Here is a 21,806-nt window from a genome sequence, read left to right on the forward strand (position 1 = left end):
TTAATTAATCCGTTTGCATCGGATTGCGTTTTTGATTCCTGCGTTTGCGTTTTGTTTGTTTATTTCACTCTAAGCTCATCGATGCGGCGAAAGTTGAAAGCTCTTTAAAAGCTCATTGATGTGACGAAAGTTTGATACTGTGTTGCTGCTTTTTCCGAAATCTCTAGTTCAACGAAATATGTGCGTAACCAAATATCTATTAACTAATTCCAAATTATACATTGGTCGCTTTTATGAACACGTAATGATCGATATGTTCAGCAAAATTTATTTTCCATTAGCAATTATGTTTTGCTGAGCGTTTATTGATACACAGCAGATCGATAAATTGAATTACAAGTTTTAGGACATTATAACAGCGCTGGAAGCACTGATTACGTGGCGAAAGCGTGCTCTGCCAATACAGATGCATTTTTAAGGCACAAAACAATACATGCTTCGAATGGTAGCCATTTATCCAGCCATCTTTGAGCCACTTTCGGTTTCCCCTTAAAGTGATTGGGAAGTGAAATGGTTACTTGAAGAAGACATCGACGTTAACATTCTAGGTTCAAACAGAGAATTCAAAATAACCATTACAATCAGTCCACAATTATGGGTCACACATAATTATGGGTCTTTATCATTAGCTCTATCTACCGATTGATGCCTGAATATTATACTAATTGATTAATAGAATTGTTACTCATTAGTAGCACTAATAATTTGATCAATTATTAGATGATATTTAAACGCAAATAGGCAGCTACAGCTAAAAGACCCACAATTGTGGACTGACTGTATATAAGTAGAAGAATATTTCAAAACTCCATGGGGTGTATCATGGATGGACTGATAAAATAAATGTAAGATAAAACGCTTAAGTTTTTTTTTTGTACTTGGCACTGGAGGCTTGGCACTTTGTAAAAAATTTCTGCTTTTCAAACACACATCATTGATTTCTGGGATTTCAAAAGCAGTCTTTATGCTTAAAAGTTAAAACAAAAGGTATGTTCATGAAAATTTATTATTGTGTTTTGACAGACGCTAAGAATGGAGTGAAATCAGCTTCACAAACAAAATTATTATTTTTAGTATAAAAACTGCTTTTGTAATCCCATCCCAGAAATCAACGACGCGAGTTTGAACCTTAATATGATAGAAATAATAGAAGTTTCGGAAAGTGTGATATAAAGATAGAATGATGCCATTGGCATTTATGTGAAAAATTGAAGTTTTATTAAAGTTGCCAAAACAGATGTTACAAGGTTATTTACATTTTGAATATATACCAACCGTGACACATATAAAAGAATATTAAACGTTTGCTCACGTTATATTATTGACTGGAGGCCATACACGACGAACGTCCTCCTGACAAGAAGCTGGCAGAAACTGCATGTATTCATCAAGCAAAACTAAAAAAAAAATATTGTACTCTTTGTTCGAGAATAATCACACAGATTTTGTATATGATTATATTTATATTTACAATTTTGATCAGTTTTCCAAAGTTGCTCCAGTCGGGTTCGATTGTAAATTTCGTTATGATGAATAGTTTTTACTAATGCGTTTATTCGCGGGATCGTTGAGGAATACGTTTTGACAATGGTATCTGGAGATGACAGCAAAAATTCTCGGAATTTTTTCAATTTCGGGCATACATCCCCAGCCAAGAAAAATTTGGAAAAGTATCTGTAATGTAAATATGTTCATTAGTGTAAGGTATATTAAGGGAATCAAAGAGGTTTAATCGACGTATTTAGAAATCATATTTATTATTCGTATATATCGACCGAACGTATTAATAGGTGTTCCACGAATGAGCTCGTTGTTCGTTTCTCTCACATACATCAGTCTCAAGGGGCCAGTATCGTACGTGTGCGTGTACTATTCTTTTTGCACTGATATAAATGTATACTACAATTAGTGAGCGAATAACAATAAGCACAATAGAGCTTTTCAGTTATGTGTGTATTGGTGCTTAAAATAAGGGCAACAAAAGACCTTTAAACACAAAACTGCATGCATGCACAAAACAGACTCAAAATTTCAGCCAAATCGGTCAACATTTACAAATTTGACACCATTTTTAAGAGTTGTAGAATTCTCATATATCACCCGCCTAATCTTACAACTGAGCATCTTGAACACGATGTAAGATTAGGCGAGTGATATATGAGAAGCAACAAATCTAAAACTCTTAAAAATGCTCTCAAATTTGCAAATGTTGACCGATTTGGCTGAAATTTTGACCAAAGTCTTAGGATTGAATATAAAACAAGTGATGTTGAGCTCAGGATTATGAGTCATTTTTAAGGTCACTTTATAGACCCCTAAAGTGAGAAAAATTTCATTTTTGTAGTTAAATTTCATATTTAATTGAAAAAATCTCGTCTAACTTTTGTAGAACCATAGTGTATGCGTATATATTCTAAAAGCTTGTCCTCTAAGCTTTCCAAAAATGTATAAAACACTTAAAATTGCTTGAAAAAATATTGAGTTATTCATGATAGTATGTGTACACCTAGCCAAAAAACGTTTTTTTACAATAACTTGAAATTTTGGGGGTGGTAGGAAGATTTCAAATGTGTTTTTATGATGTACTAGGTGTGACTAACAACGTACACTAGGTCATTTGAGAAGTATTTTTTCCGTGTAACACCGTGTAATCGCATATCAGTCCTATCTGCATCATCATCGAGGTGAGAAAACAGCGTTTGAAGGTATTTTTTTTGTTTTGGTTATTTCACCTGTTGAGCGCAGTTTATTCCTATTTTTTCGAGATAATATAATGAAATAGAAGCTATATCAAGCTTCTTTATCAAAATATTGCATTTTTTGTGAAATTGGCAATGAAAAATAAGGTAGAGACTGATATGCGATTACTTAGGCCATCGAGTAGCTAAATAATCGCATATCAGTCTCAGTTCTTCTCAGTCGCAACCTGTTCGGATAAAAGACGAATTCTCCAGAGCAGCTATTGGATTTAGCAGCTTGAAGCTGTAATTGTATTTAATTTAAATAGTTAAAGTTTAAATAGTTAAATCAGTCTCAAATCTATGCTTACAAATTTTAGTCTCCGTCAATATGCTCTCCAATTAACAAATCAATTTTACCATCGGGAATTGCTACAAAGTAGACTATTATTTTTTAATTAGACTAAGCTCAATAGGTATCATTTTAATTTACCTTTTCAATTTCAATTATAGTTTAAATGTAAATATCACTTATAGCATATAATTCAATGTATATATAAATGTGAGAATAGAAATCTTAGAACTATAACTTTTGTATCGTATGACGATCGTGCCACGAATGATCTAACTTTAATAACTCGTTTAGCTGTCTCCTATACTATCCGTTTTCTTTTATTTCCGTTTCGGTCCACCGTTACACGATGACAAGGGAAGGGTAACACTTTGTCACAGTCACTCACCAGAGCTGCCATCCTAACAATCCCCCGACCCGTAATCCTGATCGGGAATTCAACCGGCTTGAGGCTCCGGATCAGCGTTACCTTGATTGATCTCCAACACTGCTAGCTGGTTTGTCGCCCTTTTGAACAAACCATTGTTCATACGAATCATGGTTTGACGTATGCGACCGCCGCTTGCAACTATTGGTTGCTCCACTATGCCGACGACCCACGGTTTACGACGATCTCCGATTATTATGTACACCAAATCACCTTTTTGCAAAACTCTCGTATCACCAAACCATTTGGTGCATTTTTTCACTGTAGAAATATATTCGGTTGTCCACTTTTTACACATTTCAGCAGTGAACTGTTGTGTCTGTTGATAAGGAACTGGTCTTTGAACTGGAAGCGCTGGCATTCGAGGGTTTTGTGGTTGGGATTTACGAGCTCTGCACATCATACAAGTTTTCTCTACTTTAGAGATTCTAGAACTGAGACCGTTAATCAAGAAACAATGTTTAACTTCATTCTTGATCGTCTCTCTGCAGGCATGTCCAAAACGCTCATGATAGGAATGCACTAATTTCTCGGTAGTAGAATTGTCCTTTGGAAGCACGATGGACAAACTTAAATCGAAAGGCAAGAATTCTGCCCTTTCGATTCTTCCTTCCAAACGGAGCACACCCGACGTTTCGAAAAGAGGTGTTATCTTAAACTGCGGACTGGATTTATCCAGCGTAATCCATTGATCGAATGGCAGATCACGATTCGTAAGTAATATCTTTAGTTCATCTCCGTACGCTTCACTTTGTGCTATTTTAAGCAGCATATTTTCCGCTCTTAGGAATTCGTCCTGGCGTAACGATGTCTGCTTAGCATTAACTATCTTTTTAACGAATTTTACAAGATTTACTGTTGGTTTCAGCGTTTCTATCGGCTGACAGTTGAATATGAAACAGTATATACAAGCAATGATTCTTACCGAAACATTCCATTTTTTAACGTTGGTAAGACTAGCAAAGGGTTCTGTCAGTTTTATTTCATGGAACATGTGAATGGCTCTCAACTCTGTTTCGATGTTTTCAGGAATCGGCTTATGCTGAGGCCAGGTATCTGGCGAGCATTGAATAAACTCGGAACCACGCAACCATACACTTTCTGCTGCCATGTCAGGGGGACGTCCCCACTTTGTGAGACAATCGGCGATGTTATTTTTCGATGACACGTATTGCCAGTCTGACAGATACTTTTGTACATCGGAACGAATACAAGCTAATACTGTCTGTGACTCAGTCCAGATGAAAGTTTTTGTGACGCTATAGAAGTGATTCGGTTTTACTGTATCCACCATTCTTGCCGCGAGCATTGTTTCCTGCCGTTCTAGACGTGGAATGCTAAGAAGTTTTAGAGGAGCCATCTTCAGGTTGTCCGCTGGCCATATCAGTCCCGTTTGAAAATGGTTTCCAATCCGTTTCGTAGTCTGCTCCAATATAGCCCAAGCTCGACGGTCTTCGTCCGACTGTGGAACTACTGCAGATGGTACCGAAATATCTTCTATTGCGTATACTGACTGGATGGAGTTTTGTAGCTGCTGATTACTCATCGGTTCGATGACATGATGGTTAACATATGATCGTACTGATGCACTTTGCTGGCAGGGACCGTAAATAGTCCAACCTAAAATCGATCGTACGGCGACTGGTTCTCCTGGGCCTCCAAGTCTGGATTCCACCGGCGCGAATAAGTGGATATTATCGAGCCCGATCAGTATTTTTGGAGCATCTCTCGTGCGGTCTGTCACGGGAACGCCGTACAGATGCTTATACAAAGGAATTATTTTATTAAACTGAATTTTCTGCTTCGGTAACACTAACTTGTTTACGGTACGTACATTTGTTAGTTCGTGTTTTATTTTTGAACCTTTCGCGGAAATAAACATATCGAGCTTCATGGAATAATTCTGGTGTCGTTCCATATTGGCTGCCCATACAATTACCAACGGCTCTAGCGTGCCGTGGGCATTTAACTTATCGATCACAACTTGCTCGACAAGCGTAGCAGAAGCGCCTTCGTCCGAAAAGGCTAGTACATCTACGGAAGACGTACCATAATGCAGCGTAACGGGAATGACCCGGAATATAACCGGGTTTTTGCAGCTCAAGTGCGCATTGAATTCGGTGTGTGCAGCCTGGAAGCTGTCTTCCGATCGATGAAGCAACGAGTGATGTCGTCCGGTACAGTGGTCAATATTACATCGGTAATTGAACGTACACCGTGCTTTTCCGTGATCGCTTAAGCAGATGGGGCATTATTGATATTTATCCACCACTTTGATGCGATCTTGCAGCGATAGTTTCGCGAAATCATCGCAAAACCGTAGTTTGTGGTCCGTGCGTCTGCAAACATTGCAGGGTTTTCTAGATTGCTGGGGAGATTGTATATTCGGCTTCGATACAGCCGGAGTTTGGTGTGCGTGAACGAACTCTTTTATTCTGGGTTTGTTGAGTAATGGGATGGGATTACTCTGTTCGGTTACGGCGAAATCTGCTACTTCCGATACTTCAGACACAATTTCGTTGATAAAATCCGTAAAGAGTCTCAGTGGCGTTCCAGTTTTACCACGTTTGAAGCGCACCCAGTCGAGTTTGTAATCCGATGGCAGCTTGTTAACCAATTTTTGCACGAGCATCGGATTATTTAAATGATCAGGCAGTTTGGCTGCCTTCAGGTGATCGGATAGTTGTTTAACAGTGATTCCGAAATAAAGAAACGTTTCCATTTTTTCCAAATTTGGCGGTTCCGCTTGTCGTACTTTAGCCATTAAGGTTTTAAGTAGTTTTTGAGGATTCCCAAACAGCTTTCGCAGATCCTCTATGACTTCTGGAACAGATTCCGGTAAAAGCAGGCGACCTTGAACGGCTTCCTCCGCGAGTCCTTGTAAACTGTCCTGAAGCCGTTTCAGGTTATCGGTGTTAGTATATCCGCACGCAGCAGTAGTATGTTCATAACAGCTAATGAACAGAGGCCATACTTCAGGTTCACCTCTGAACGTGGGAAGGTGTTTAGATGCTGCCTGACGAGCGGCTAATTGTTCACTGGTGGGGCCTCTTGCCGAATGCGCCCTAGCAGTATTCACTCGTCTACGATTTACAATGTTTCGAATTACTGCTGCCTCCTCTTCTGTCAAGTCGTTCACATGGCCGAGGGCTTCAATATCCTCTGGCTGTGGATCGGGCTGCTGCTTAGTGAGGTTATCGACGATTTCCTTACGGCTCCGTTCTCGCGTAAGTAAATTGTCGTTCAGAGTTCGAGAATGTCCTTCTCTAGGGTCCTTCGAACAATTCTCCATCCAATCTTGCACTTTCGACACTTCATCGTTGTCATCAGAACCGGGAATAGATCTTGCCTCCTCTTCGGGGCCATACTGAAGGCTAACATCGACTTTCAGACGATGAAAGTTATCACGAAGCTGTTTTCGCTGCTGTAGGAATTCCTTTTCGTCAGCCAGCTGCAGCTCTAGCATTTTCTTTTCTTGCAACAATTTCTGCTCCAACATTGCTCGCTGCATTTTTCGCTTCTTCTCCATCAGCTCTTGTTGCACCTGCAAACGCTGTTCGAAGAGGATTTTTTGCTCTTCTAGCGCTTGCTCATTTTTCTGTTGTTCGTGGCGTAGTTGTAGAAGTATGTCTTCGTTGGAATTATCCTCGGGCGAACGCCCGGCATCCGATCCCCCATCACTCTTTGCGCCAGACCTTTTATTAGAGCCTTTCTTTGGCCCAACCCGTTTGGTTAGTTTCGACACGTGCAGTTGGTTACTGCATTTCGAGCAATTCCACGGTTCGGTTTTTACGGTTTCCGTCACGCCTGCACATTTGAAATGTGCCCAAAAATCACACACATCACATTGGACTAAATCGTCCGAACTATCGGTGTCCTCGCAGAACATACGATTCCGGTTAGTCACCTCTTTCGCACCCGACTCGTCTGTCATTTTGAGGTTAGTTTTATCCGAAATTAAAATTTCTTCAAGTTTTGTTCGGATAAAAGACGAATTCTCCAGAGCAGCTATTGGATTTAGCAGCTTGAAGCTGTAATTGTATTTAATTTAAATAGTTAAAGTTTAAATAGTTAAATCAGTCTCAAATCTATGCTTACAAATTTTAGTCTTCGTCACTATACTCTCCAATTAACAAATCAATTTTACCATCGGGAATTGCTACAAAGTAGACTAATATTTTTTAATTAGATTAAGCTCAATAGGTATCATTTTAATTTACCTTTTCAATTTCAATTATAGTTTAAATGTAAATATCACTTATAGCATATAATTCAATGTATATATAAATGTGAGAATAGAAATCTTAGAACTATAACTTTTGTATCGTATGACGATCGTGCCACGAATGATCTAACTTTAATAACTCGTTTAGCTGTCTCCTATACTATCCGTTTTCTTTTATTTCCGTTTCGGTCCACCGTTACACGATGACAAGGGAAAGGTAACACTTTGTCACAGTCACTCACCAGAGCTGCCATCCTAACACAACCGTTCTGTGATAGAAGTAGTTATGCTACGAATAGCATTTTTCTCAGCTTTCCAATGGTGGTCTTAAAATTAAATCGGTTGAGATGCTCATGGTGAAAACGGCGATTTTTGTCATAAAATCCAATAAAGTGACCAAATCCAAGATAACCACCAAAAAATTTAATTTTTACTTCAGGAATTTCAACCTGTTCTTATTCTTTACAGAACTATTCCATTTGTTAATTGTTTCATTGCAAATTTAGGAAACATTTCATAATATATATTTCAATATTTTGCTAAAAATTCAACTTTTTTTTTAAACCATCGAGCCCCTTTGCGAACGAGGGATCCACTGTTTCGAGGTGTTAAGAATTCTCATATTTTAACCATTTCCAACCAATCAAGTTCCAATCAAGTATAAGAGTTCCAATATTTGAAGATCTCACGTGTCATTAGTGGCCCCGTTTCAACGAAAATTACTTAATTAAGGGGGGACCCTACTCTGGAAAGTCGGAAAAATCGAATTTTATTTTTTTGCATTTTCGAGACGTTTATTCCTTCAGAACTGTCATGCCAAGAGGATTTTTTAATATCTGGTCTCGTTGAAAACTTGCGGCAAATATTGTGGAGCCACCTCAAGGGAAGTCTACTGCTGTACGAAACTTTGAACGCGTTTTCCCCGAAACCATGTTTCTTTAGCTGGCGGTACGTATACCTCAGAATCTAGTGAACCAATTTGGTTGAATTTTTTTCAGCATGTAAAAATGAATTATCTAAATTGTTACGTAGTCGTTTTTTGATATCTCAATTTTTCAATTTTTATAGGCTCTTAATTGGCGATTTTTCATAAAAAAAACACCTTTCTTTTGGAAAAATTGTCGCCATTATGGTAATTTTTCGAATTTCCAAAAACCGTTACGTAACAATTTAGGTATTGACCTAAAGCTTCAAAATCATCCTTGAAATCCGTTCTACGATACTCCGTTGGTTCCCAGTACGTACCGCCAGCAAGGAACTATTTTCTAGAGGGCATTCACGTGCCCACTTGCTGCCAGCATAATAATCACTATTCTGGTATCCAAAAATACAAAATATATCTTCAAATATACCTTAACCAATAACCAAAATACCCCAACACTTAACTATAATTCTAGCATCTGAAAAAAATTTACGAAAATATATTAGTTTTCGATCTTCCAGAGCAGGGTCCCCCCTTAACTTTCGTATGGAATTTCTTTGACACAACCCTGTATTTAATAATTAACTGATGATTTTTAATAATTAAAAAGCGTAAAAACGACAACAAATATTGTTTATATGAACTGAAGTAAAATATATGGCCATACCCAGGAAAAACATTTGGTGGGACTGATATGCGATTATTTTTAAGATGAGACAATTTGTCTTCATATTTTTTTCAGACTTTTTGGAATAAAAACAGCTTTTTTGTATTCTTAATGGATAGTAAAGCAAGAAAAAGAGAGAATGATATTTAACTCAAAAACGATGAAAATGCATATGGGACTGATATGCGATTAGGGGTAAATTAGGGTATGTATATAAATTATAAAATTCCTGTAGCAGAGTACATTAAATAAGAATGATAACAGAATAGTGATTATAGAGCAACTTTATGTCAAATCTATGTTTAGTGATTTTGCTTTTAGGAACTTTAATTTAAATCCGTGAATCCAATGCACTTTCTGCTTCTCCCTAGGTTTGTGCTTCCTAAAACTATATTAAATGCTGTGAGCTGCTTTGATTTTTATTTATTATCACCTTCTATCCTCGCTCAAGCTACTTTTAGTAAGGCTAGTTCGTGACAAAATCTGGACATCTTAATTTTGCAATAAAACAAATTTGCTAGAAGTTTAATCTATGAAACAATTTTCTATCATTTATGTGTGTATCGTTAATAATTATCAAATAAATGAACATGACTTATTTGGTCTGCATGAAAAATTGGCGAACTTTGGAATTTACCCTTGCCATGAGGGTCAGTGCAGACTTGTTGGCAACCAATTTAGCTGCGTTTGTTTAAGATTTTCGAAATTTATCTATAGTTGTTGCTTGTTGTTTGTGCTGGGACAGCTCACTCTTCACCAAAGCCCAATACCGCTCGATGGAGCGTAACTCTGGACAGTTAGGTGGATTCGCCTCCTTCGGTGCAATATGAACTCCATTAGCATCATACTATTCCAAAACATCTTTGGCGTAGTGACAGGATGCCAAATCAGGCCAAAACAGCGAGGGTACATCATGGCCGTGTAGGAACGGTAACAATCGTTTCTGCAGGCATTCTTCACGATATATTTCCTTGTTAATCGTTCCCGTAGTGATGTAACTTTTGCTTACTCGACCACAGCTGCATATGACCTGCCATACTAAATATTTTTTGGAGAACTTGGCTTTCTTCTTTGTCCTAAAATGCTCTGCAACGCCATTCCGTTTCATGGCAGTGTAAAAAGACATACCAGGAAGCTATTTAAAGTCTTCTAGGACATACGTTTCATCGTCCATTATAACGCATGGAAACCTCGTTAAATATTCGCGATAAAGCTTACGAGCGCGTGTTTTGGCCGTCGTATTTTGCTTATCATTACGGTTTGGCACAGTCCTCACCTTGAAAGACTTCATGCCTTGTCGTTGCTTAGAAGTGTGCACGAATGTTGGCGACATTTTTATTTTACTAGCAATGGTACGTACAGAAAGATCTGGTCTCCTCCGTAATATTTGTTTTATCTTCGCATCCTTGTGGTGGTTCCTCAGATCCGTTTTCGTTCCACTTCCCTTCTTCCTAGCTGTTGTCAAGCGAGTATCGAACGATTTAAAAGCACGCGAACAGTGCTTGGAGGAAATCCAAGCTTTTTGGCAAAGTTTTCTTAACGAGAGATCACAATTGCTTTTCGCACCTGCTCTTCTTTCGACGCCATTTTACGCTGAGCGCTTGTAATATAAACATGTGTTATATTTTCAGAAAGAACAGACATACGTCTACCTATTTGCAAAATATTTCACTAATTGTTAATGTATTTCCGAAGCTGTGTGTGTTTAGGGGTGTCCAAATTTTGTCGCGAACAAGCCTTAAATATAAGTGCATTTTCTCGCCATTCGTTCGGCGACATTCGTGGTGATCAGTCGTGTTTCCAAAGTCATCGATATCTATTGTTCTATTGTTCTTCAGCGGAATTCAAACTTTAATTTTGCTTTCGATAAATCGTTATACTGTAGCAAGTGCTTTGTTCGTGACTAGTGATTGCTGGATTGCAAGTATGTGGTTCTAGAAGGAGGGGAACTCGAGGTCCCCGATTTACCGGATTCTGAGGATCTAGAAATAGATTCGGATTTAGAAGGTCAGACTTCTGCCTCACAGATTCCACGTGCAAAGATTTACCCGGACTCATCACATGGACCTTATACTGTTTACTTCAGACCTAGTACAGCTTTTAAAGCAGTTAAGCCGAAAGTACAAATCGGTATCTGAAATCAGAAAGCTGAATAGCAACAAGTTAAAAGTTATGCTGAAAGATCGTCTGGAGGCCAATGCAATTGCCTTAGACCAATTATTCGTTCTTGAGTACCGAGTGTATCTTCCGTGCCAACAGATAGAAATTGATGGTGTACCCAGGTCACCAATAAGCATTTCCAATGCAATTTAAATGTAAGTCAATAAGCATTTAAGTTGCCTTAAACGCTATTTTGGCAAAATATGCGGCTACGTTACTGCTAGCCCTCTTATAGTGCTGACAATGCTTCTTTGCAGCTAGTTACCGACAAGAAGAATTTAAATAGAATTGTGGATGCCAATTTACCAACAGTTATGCAGTAAAAAGGCTGATAAGCAGCAACCTGCAGTATAAAATGCCAGGGATGCTAATAAACGATTGATTTACTGCTTATACTAATGCTTATTGGTTACCTAGGTAATAATCGATTCTTCAGTTGACTGCGATGAGTTAACCAAACACGGCAGTGGAAGGTTCAATGACCTATCGCTAAAGTCGGTTCGTATTCCTGGGGCTCGTCGGCTAACAGTCGGCTCTACTAAAGGCGAAAAAAAGATCTATTCGGAATCGGCTTGTGTTCGTGTGACTTTCGAGGGCACGGTACTACCGAATTTTGTAGAAATCGAAAGATTATTCATTCCGGTTCGACCCGAGTCCCATGTATTGTAAGCAATGCAAGAAATACGGTCATACAGAAAAGGTCTGTATCAGCAAACCCAGATGCGACAAGTGTGGACAAGATCACGATGACAAATCTTGTACTGTGCAAGAAAGTAGGTGCATTCAATGTAATAATACGGAGCATCTGAATATTCGGGTTTTAGGAGGCAGAAAATTTGTCTATGGTGAATTATGATCCTTTCCCTTTTCAGATCGGGGGCTCCCATACAAAAGAAATACAAATTTCGTCATAACTCAAGAACTAATCAAGCAAATGGAACCAAATTTGGCATGTGGGGATTTTGGAGACATGAATTTATTTTATGATGGTTTGAGATCCCTCACCCCTGTGGTAATTTTTGCGTTACTCAATGTTCCGTCTGCCGCCGAGGTAATTTTAGCCCCGCCCCACTGTCATAGAAGTATAAAGGCGCAGCGCTCGCTGTGTAGAGCATTAGTCTTAATTTGAACGCGAACGGTGTAAAACAGCAAGAAGAGAAAATAAAGGTGAAGAAAAGTGATCGCAGTAAATTTTCTATCGAAGCATTCGCGGAGCATCGTTGCACCCAAAAGGTCCTTTTAGGAACCAGAAGAGTAGAATTTTTCTCCGTAACGATTATCTCCTTTCCGAACCATACAGTCCATTCAACATCGAACATAAGCTTGGTCCTTCGAGCCGGATAAGGAAATCCGACCCAAAAGATTATAATCCAACCCGAGGATTATAAACCGATTCAAACCGAAGCGTGCCTTGCTGTTTTACACGCCACCCGAAAATTATTTTATAAATTTCGCGGCTCTCGAACAAAAAAAAAACTGCGTACCGCGTGCCGTAACGTGTTTATTCGTGTTCTGCCGTCCGCGCCGCTTGTGAAAAAACCGACTGCGCATCGTACGAGTGAACGTGTTTGATCGTGTTCTGTCGCACATTGTCCGTGCACAGAAGAGAACCCGTTACGTGATTGAATTTGTGGGACGTGTTTGATCGTGTTCTGTCGTGCACACTGTTCGTGCAAAGGGAAGTCTAGTGATGTCCGATTACTTCTCGATTAATCAAACTAATCGATTATCTGTCAAAATAATCGATTAATTTTTAATCGATTGCTTTATGTTCCGATTATTAGATAATCGATTACCTGGCCGATCGATTATACCGGATTTTTTGAAATTTTATTATTCAACAATTTTTAGCAAATTTAATTTATTACAGTGACTGGCGCTTAGCTACTAAATTAACCACATGCGATGGGCCAGTTAGTTGGTTTCGAGATACGATGCTGATCTAACAAACCGGTCGTCGTATTCGTATGTTCAAATCTCGGCTAGGTGATGCTGCTAGATAGAATCAGTAGAGTTGTTGCACTAGCTTCGCAACTGTCCCATTCTACTCTAATAACCCTCTAATAATACGGATGTGAAGTCTGTCGATAAAGAGGTGTAAAGTCGTAAGCCTGGTATCCAGCTGAAAAGAAAACAGCTCAAGAAAAAACCTGCTATTTACCGACCAATCTAATGTAGTTCTTTTAACGTCAGTTGCCTAGAAATCGATTGAACAACAATGGAGATAGAGCCGAAAGTGTAACTGCAAGTATCCTTATTTCTGGTATCGGGACGTAAAGGTTATAACCAATCGATTTTTTCGACTAATCGATGGTATTGGCCCAGCTAAATGTGATTTCGAAAAACCTGTCAGCTGCTTATACCGAATTCAGCGGATTTCACAGTGAAGTGATGGCCCTCATTACTGATGATGAAGTTTCCGAAGAAGAAGAAGTGTACGAACAATTTGAAAAACTGTACAATTTTGTGTCTACGATTGTCGAAGATCGTATTTTAACCGCTAAAGCCCATTCACTTGTTCCATCGCCGGCATCATCGCAAATGATTATACAACAGCAGCCTTTAAAAATGCCCATTCCGACCTTTAATGGTGATTACTCCGCGTGGCCTAAATTTAAAGCCATCTTTCAGGATCTGATGGCCAAGTCAGGTGATTCTGATGCTATTAAACTTTATCACCTTGATAAGGCACTGATCGGTTCCGCTGCCGGTGTGCTTGATGCTAAAATTTTGAGCGAAGGAAATTACAGCCAAGCATGGGATGTGCTGACTGAACGGTTTGAAAATGAAAGAGTAATCGTAGAGTCACACATCAGAGGACTACTAAATTTGCAGAGAATGTCGGCAGAGACTTATAAGGATTTGCGTAGCCTGCTAGACGAGGCAACACGGCATATCGAAAGCCTACGTTTTCTAAAGCAGGAGTTGACCGGTGTCTCTGAGCATATGGTAGTATACCTGATTTCTAACTCCCTTGATAAGTTCACACGAAAAGCTTGGGAAGCAAGTCTCAAGAGAGCAGAATTGCCGAAGTACGATCCAACGATTGCGTTTCTCAAATCCAGATGCCAAATACTGGAGAATTGTGAAACAGCATCCCAGCCATTAAGCCATCAACCCAAACCGAAGAATCCTCCTATGCCCGTGAAGATGCCACTACACCGAAGCCACACCGCTGTGGCAAAGCCAGCCGAAATGAAATTTCCCGTCAACGTTTGTGTATTCTGTGGTGGCCAGCATCTGAATTTTCAATGTAACAAATTGAACGACCTCTCCGCTGCTCAAAAGATAGAAAAGGTTAAAGCATCTGGAATTTGCTTTAATTGCTTTAGAAGAGGACATCGCTCCAAGGACTGTCCTTCCAAAAAACCTGTCGCAAATGTCAAAAACGACATCACACCCAACTCCACAATGATGCAGAAGCTGCAACCCGAGAAGTAAGCCTAAGCTCTTCTGTCCCAAATGAACAAGCTGATGCTCCGAAGATTGTCGCACCCGAGATTGAATCGATTTCAACGACTTGTTCTGGTAACCATACTCAAGCCACGAAAACAGTGCTACTACTGACCGCAGTGATAAACGTCTTTGATCGAAAGAATGAACTGCACCCATGCCGCGTGCTGCTAGACAGCGGTTCGCAAGTGAACTTTATTACCGAACGAATGGCCAATTTACTGGCTATCCCGAAGCAACGTGCTATGGTCCCAATCACTGGAATTAATGCTCTCCGGACGCACGCAAAGGACAAGATAAAAGTACACTTTTGTTCCCGCTATTACGATTACCACAATCAACTTGAATGTTTGATCATACCGAAGATAACTGAACCTATACCGACAACGAAGATTGACATTAAGCACTGGAATATTCCAAATGGATTTATTTTAGCCGACCCTGAATTTCATACGCCAGCGAAGGTGGATTTATTAATAGGCGCAGAGCTATTTTGTGATTTGATAAAACCTGGACACCTACAGCTTGCGCAGAATTTACCGAAACTACGAGAAACCAGCCTAGGGTGGATTGTAGCCGGAGCAGTAGAAGCAAATTTATTGGCAGCCTCGTTGCAGCATGCCAATTTAGTTTCTGTTGGTGACGTTGACGATTGGATGCGTCGCTTTTGGGAAATAGAAGATGTTCCTAATGTAAGTAAATATTCATCCGAGCAACAAGCGTGCGAGGAACATTTTAAGAATACTTGCCGTCGAAATGAGAGTGGCAGATTTATTGTTCGGTTGCCGTTTAAAGAGAATTTTTTCCAATTGACTGACAACCGTGCACTCGCTCTCAAGCGATTTTCCTTTTTGGAGAAGCGACTACAACGAGTTCCAAACTTGAAGGTGCAATATCAGGACTTCATCCGAGAATACGAGTCTCTCGGCCATTGCCACGAGATCGATGAATCTAAAGATCCTCCTGACGTGCGCATGTATTATATGCCACATCACGCGATAATCCGTCCTTCTAGCAGCAGCACTAAATGCAGAGTGGTGTTTGATGCTAGTGCAAAGCCGAAACTTTCAGCAAAATCTCTCAACGATGTACTCATGGTTGGCCCAGTAGTGCAGGACGACCTGTTCTCAATTATGCTACGCTTCAGAAAGTGTAAGTACGTGTTTTCGGCCGACATAATGAAAATGTATCGTCAGATTTTAGTGGCACCAGAAGATAGAACATTTCAACGCATATTTTGGAGGGAAAACCCCTCAGACCGCCTTCGAGTGTTGGAACTGAACACTGTGACTTATGGTATGGTACGGCATCTGCCCCGTTCCAAGCCAGCCGTTGCTTAATTAAGCTCGCCGAAGATGAAGCCACGTTAATGCCTACCGCAGCCCGTGTCCTGAAAGAAGACTTTTATATGGACGATGCACTATCCGGCGCCGACACTCTCTATGAAGCTGTTGAGATCCGACACCAATTGCAGACGCTGCTCAACCGAGGAGGTTTCACCATTCATAAATGGTGTTCGAATTCCGATGCATTCTTAAGGGACATCCCTGAACAGTGCCGAGAGAAAAAAATGCCCGTACCTGAATACGGAGCAAACGAGGTGATTAAGCTGTTGGGTTTACTATGGGATCCACGAAATGATATTTTCCTCATTGTAAATACCCACCATCAGCCGCCGACTCGTGATTTCAAACCAAAAGGATCATCTATTCTGAAGTAGCTAGACTTTTTGATCCTATTGGACTGATATCCCCTGTCATTGTGTTAGCTAAACTACTGGTACAGCAACTATGGAAGAAGAAAGCTGAATGGGACGAACCAGTAGATAACGAGAGCTACCAACAATGGTTAGATCTTCGAAATGAACTGCCTATGCTAAACCTCGTCAAGGTCCCCAGGCGAGTAACACTGGATAATGCAGAATCGTATGCATTACATGGTTTTGCTGATGCATCTTCTGTCGCGTACGGTGCCTGCATCTACTTAAGAAGTGAGTTCGTTGACGGTTCAGCACATTTACGACTTTTAAGTAGCAAATCAAAGGTAGTACCGCTTAGTGATTTATCCATACCACGCAAAGAATTGTGTGCTGCTTTATTGCTAGCTCGATTGCTGAGCAAAGTAATTCCTGCCTTGAAGATGGAACTCCGAGAAGTTGTCCTATGGTCGGACAGTACGGTTGTATTGTCCTGGATGAAAAAACCACTTGATCAGCTACAACAATTTGTTCGCAATCGCATCGCTGAAATACGTGAACACACCGCAGAGTATCAATGGAGTTATATACGATCGCAATCCAATCCTGCAGATATTATCTCCAGAGGCCAACTGCCAGAGGCATTGAGTAAGAACTGTCTGTGGTGGAATGGACCATCATTTCTTGTCCAAACACAATACCACGTTGATCGCATGGAAAATGTACCAGATGTACTTCTGCCTGAACTGAAAGCCGTCGTCGCTACGTCTACTGTAAGTTCAGATCACTTTCCATTTCTGTACATGTTTGATAATTTCCGGAAACTTCAACGCATTATGGCGAACATTATTCGGTTTATCGATAACTGCCGAAAGAATCCGCTTAATCGTCTTACATTATGCTATCACACAATTAACGAGCTGAGACGAGCAAATATGGTCATCTTGAAGGTAATACAGGTGGCATATTTAGGCGATGAGATTAAACGTCTTTTAGCCAACCAACCAGCTAAACGTATTGGGAATCTTAGACCCATATACCCATGGTGTATCTAGACATGGTGAAACGGTAATGTGAAACAGTAGGCGAAGTGGAGCATATGCTTTTGTTGTGCAGGGCAGGGCGACACGTTGCTCTGTGACGTAGGAAGTTTGCAGCTTTTTCTCGTTGCTTTCGTATTACAAACAGCAACCTTAGGGGCATCCATAAAGTACGTCACGCTTATAGGGGGGAGGGGGGGTTGACCTAATCGTGACGATTTGTGACGTAGGGGGGAGGGGGGGGGTATGAAGTTATGTGACGTCACATGAAAAAAAATCATATGGAAAATTTATTCGGGAAATTATTATTTACCCTTCATTTTAAGATACTACTATTGAAGGCTTCTATAAAATTAACGTACTGATGGATTTTAAAACAAATAGTAAAATTTTTTGAATGAACACTTTTTCATTTTTCTCATTTCTCATTTCTCATTTATTCTATGTAGTATGAACTCTCCATTAAGGTTTTACAGAATATGCAGTACACCGTTGAAGAGCTGCTTGAGTACCGTCCTGCCTAAAAGATTTTTGCAACCACAAATAGCAGTCGCACAAACTCCTGAAGGGTTACCGGAAGCTGCCAGAGACCCATGGCAATGTTTTACCTTGATATTCGTGCTGAACTCAATCGAAGAACAAAAACTCATACCGAAGTTCCACGGCTGCTTTTAAGGTTTTTCGGTATAATTTATACTGCCCCTCACTCAAAAGCTCTCTGAAAGATAGAGTTTAAGCCACTTGCGGATTAAATTTCGCATCTAAGTTAGTGTTGAATGATTACACGATTGAAGAAATACACAAAATGACAAAATCCGTCAGAAAAGTTCTTCCAAGGTGTGTTGCTGCAAGACGTCAGCAGGAAGTTCTGATTCTTTCAACTAGATCAGACGAATTTGAGTGGATGAATGTAAAGGGCGTGGATATGCGCGAAACATTAATCGACGGCACATCAGCGACTTCTGAAGCCTATCCGATTGCAGCAATTGAAGATCATCTTCAAAATCCGTGAATCGATGACTTATAATGAGGTTGGAATGAATATTTTGAAAATGAATGAAAATTTTTTTGTTGTGAAGGGGAGGGGGGGTTTCCGTGACGTGACGTACTTTCTAAGGGGGCGTCACGAATGTGTGACGAAATGTGACAAGGGGGGGAGGGGGGGTTGATTTTGGTCAAAATTTGCGTGACGTACTAAATGGATGTCGCCTACTAAGTGTTTACCAGCTGTAGCAACAAATCATCTAAGGCGAAATATTTGTTTTATTTTACGAAAACTAAAGTCAAGGTACGTACGTAATTTTGTAATAATATTTCTAAGTAATTCTTATATATTCTCTACAGATGCAAATTCAAACAATGAGCGTACTTGTGTGCAGATGTAGACGTGTGGATTAAAGCGGCTTCACGCTAAAAAATGGTTTGCCAGTTGTGGAGCGTCACTAAAATAAGTGCAGATTGAATTAAGAGCAATCAAATCGCGTTGCAAGCTGCCGGACAACAAATAGTTCTCGTAGGAATAATTGCAACCCAAACATTTCTGCGGAATAATATGAATCCCTAATACGGAACGATTAAATACACGTCAGATTAGCCGCCAAAGATCAACTTGTTAAGGAACATCGACTCATTCTATCAGTATGCCCACCTTACTTCCGGAAGATGTTCCCCAAATGCTGACCAACCGGCACGAATTCATTGTCTTAAAGGACATTAATCATTCAACACTGAAGGATATCATCCAGTTCATTGTGAATAGTAAATGTAAAACAATATGGTCATCCTGCGTTTATTAGTACGGCGGACGTGCTACATATCAAAAGAATGATTGAAACGGGAGAAATTGCACCTGCGAATGCGTCGCCCGCCTAAGGTTCTATCTCTACTGGAATGACGACTATGTCCTCGAATGCGTTACCTCCGAAACCACTGCAGCGGAGTTGAATTCATTTGTACAGTCTTAATTCACTGATGGAAGCAACTATGAGGAAATAGTACTGACAAAATAGTAGAAAATGGACCGAGCGCTACCTTTGTTGCCACGTTTGCGGAACTAGCAAATGCAAAATTCGAACCAAAGCAAAGAAGTTCAGCAAAGAACCTTGACCACACCGCGAACGGCGCAGATCATGAAACGTACTAAAATGTCGGATTTTTCAAAAGCAAACATTATAGCATACAAATTATTAAATGATACATAAATAGAAATAAAAATCCATTAGATAATTCAAATGTTGATCTCTTTTTACAAGTGAACGACAAAATCTCCTTCGGTTGGTCAGAAGTACTTTGCGTTACACTGATAGATACGGTACGTCATAAACGTCACCACCACAAAAGTGCCCATCGCCTACGTTGATGAATAGAGCACGTGTTTTCGACTGTAAGCTTTTGTAAAAAAAATGCCTACGTCACAAGCTTTTTTAGCTTTTTCCAATATGACTGTTTCTGCTTTTAGGCCTTTCGTTTCACCATGCCATATACCACGATGGCATACTTCGTGTGGGAGGCAGATTGGATCGATCATCTCTTCCCTATGCGTCAAAACATCAAATTATTTTGCCCGATAAGAATCCAATCACAAAGGCTCTCATTAGAACAATGCACGTTGAACTCCTTCATGTAGGACAAACTGGTCTCATCAATGCATTGCAACAACGATATTGGCTCCTAAACGCTCGTTCGACTGTTCGACAAGTAACCCGCAGTTGTGTCCGATGCTTTCGAACAAATCCGACGGATAGCACACAACTGATGGGTAACCTTCCACAATCGCGCGTGGTTCCGTCTCCACCATTTGCGGTAACTGGTGTGGACTACGCTGGCCCTATTTGGATAAAGGAAGGCACAAGACGTCCAAGAATAACGAAGGCATATGTTGCAGTCTTTGTTTGTATGTGTACAAAGGCTGTGCACCTAGAAGCTGTTTCCAACCTAACAACCGCTGCTTTTATAGCATCTCTTAGAAGACTGATTGGTCGCCGAGGTTTAATACAACAGTTGCACTCTGACAACGCAACGAATTTCCGAGGAGCACATCACGAACTCAACGAGATTTTTCGACAATTTCAAAATCAGCAGGCTTGTAACCAAATTCGAGAGTTCTGTCAGCGGCGTGAAATTGAATGGCGTTTCATACCACCGGATGCCCCGGAGTTTGGTGGGTTATGGGAAGCTGCCGTAAAGTCCACCAAGGTCCATTTGAAGCGAATCGTAGGAAATGTGAAGTTAACCTTTGAAGAATTAGCGACTGTCTTAATTGAAATTGAGGCGGTACTGAATTCGCGGCCTCTATTCTCTGTTTCGAGAGATCCGGCTGATCCGCAGGTAATTACACCATTTAATCGGTCGTCCTCTTATCGCTTTAGCAGAACCATCCCTGGAACACATAAAGGCAACACGATTAGATAGATGGCAACATTTGCAGTTAATGCGCGAGCACTTCTGGCGCGCATGGACTCGGGATTACCTCAATAGTCTTCAGCCACGCAAAAAGAACTTACGAATAATGCCGAATCTTCGTCCGGGAATGATCGTCCTCGTCCAAGACAAGAATCAACCGCCGCTCAGTTGGAAGTTGGGTAGAATTACAGCAGTATTTCCCGGTGATGATGGTTTGGTGAGAGCACCCAGTAAACCATTTGGTTTGTATATCTCGATTGCAACTGAGGTATACGAAATCATATCTGAACGAAAAAGTTATATTTCACGCCATATAAGAACATATATGTACCAAAGTGGAGGCGATATACGTGCGAAAATGTTGACAACTATTTGTAATTCTATTTTGCGCAGTTTTTATAACACGCAACTAAATACTCCTGAATATATGATATAGATATAATCAAATGTTGCAATTGTCTATCCTGCTTTATAATTCACAGTCATGAATTGTATATGAAGACACGCACGACTGCAAAACAACTTATTGTTCACTTCGATTTGACATACTCTAATCATTATACAATTCCAATGTGAAATTGACATGAAAACGATTTAATGTGAACTTTCTATTACGATTTTGTGTTATCTGGGCAGTAGATGTCTACACTGATGGAACAAACTATCGACGCCCAATAACCAAGATTTCTGTACTACCGATCGAAGACAACTGGGTGCCGACTGGAGATCCTGATACCGATTAGCCTTATTGAAGCCCTGCATCACCCGGGGGAGAATGTTCCGT

At 40.1% G+C, this 21,806-nt stretch overlaps 1 protein-coding gene across 1 annotated transcript in view; it reads right to left on the minus strand.

Moving 5' to 3' along the window:
• Positions 1 to 1,208: 1,208 nt before the first annotated feature.
• Positions 1,209 to 21,806, minus strand: part of LOC128741125 (probable ATP-dependent RNA helicase kurz) — a 36,757-nt gene continuing 16,159 nt past the window's right edge. Inside the window, exons 3-4 of the mRNA XM_053836711.1 lie at positions 1,472 to 1,674; positions 1,209 to 1,397 (exon numbers count right to left, since the gene is read on the minus strand). Of these exons, the coding sequence (XP_053692686.1) occupies positions 1,309 to 1,397; positions 1,472 to 1,674 (292 nt within the window). The 3' untranslated portion in view covers positions 1,209 to 1,308. The remainder of the gene's footprint in view (positions 1,398 to 1,471; positions 1,675 to 21,806) is intronic.

Source organism: Sabethes cyaneus, chromosome 3 (genome assembly GCF_943734655.1).
Source record: "Sabethes cyaneus chromosome 3, idSabCyanKW18_F2, whole genome shotgun sequence".
Taxonomy (NCBI): Eukaryota; Metazoa; Arthropoda; class Insecta; order Diptera; family Culicidae; genus Sabethes; species Sabethes cyaneus.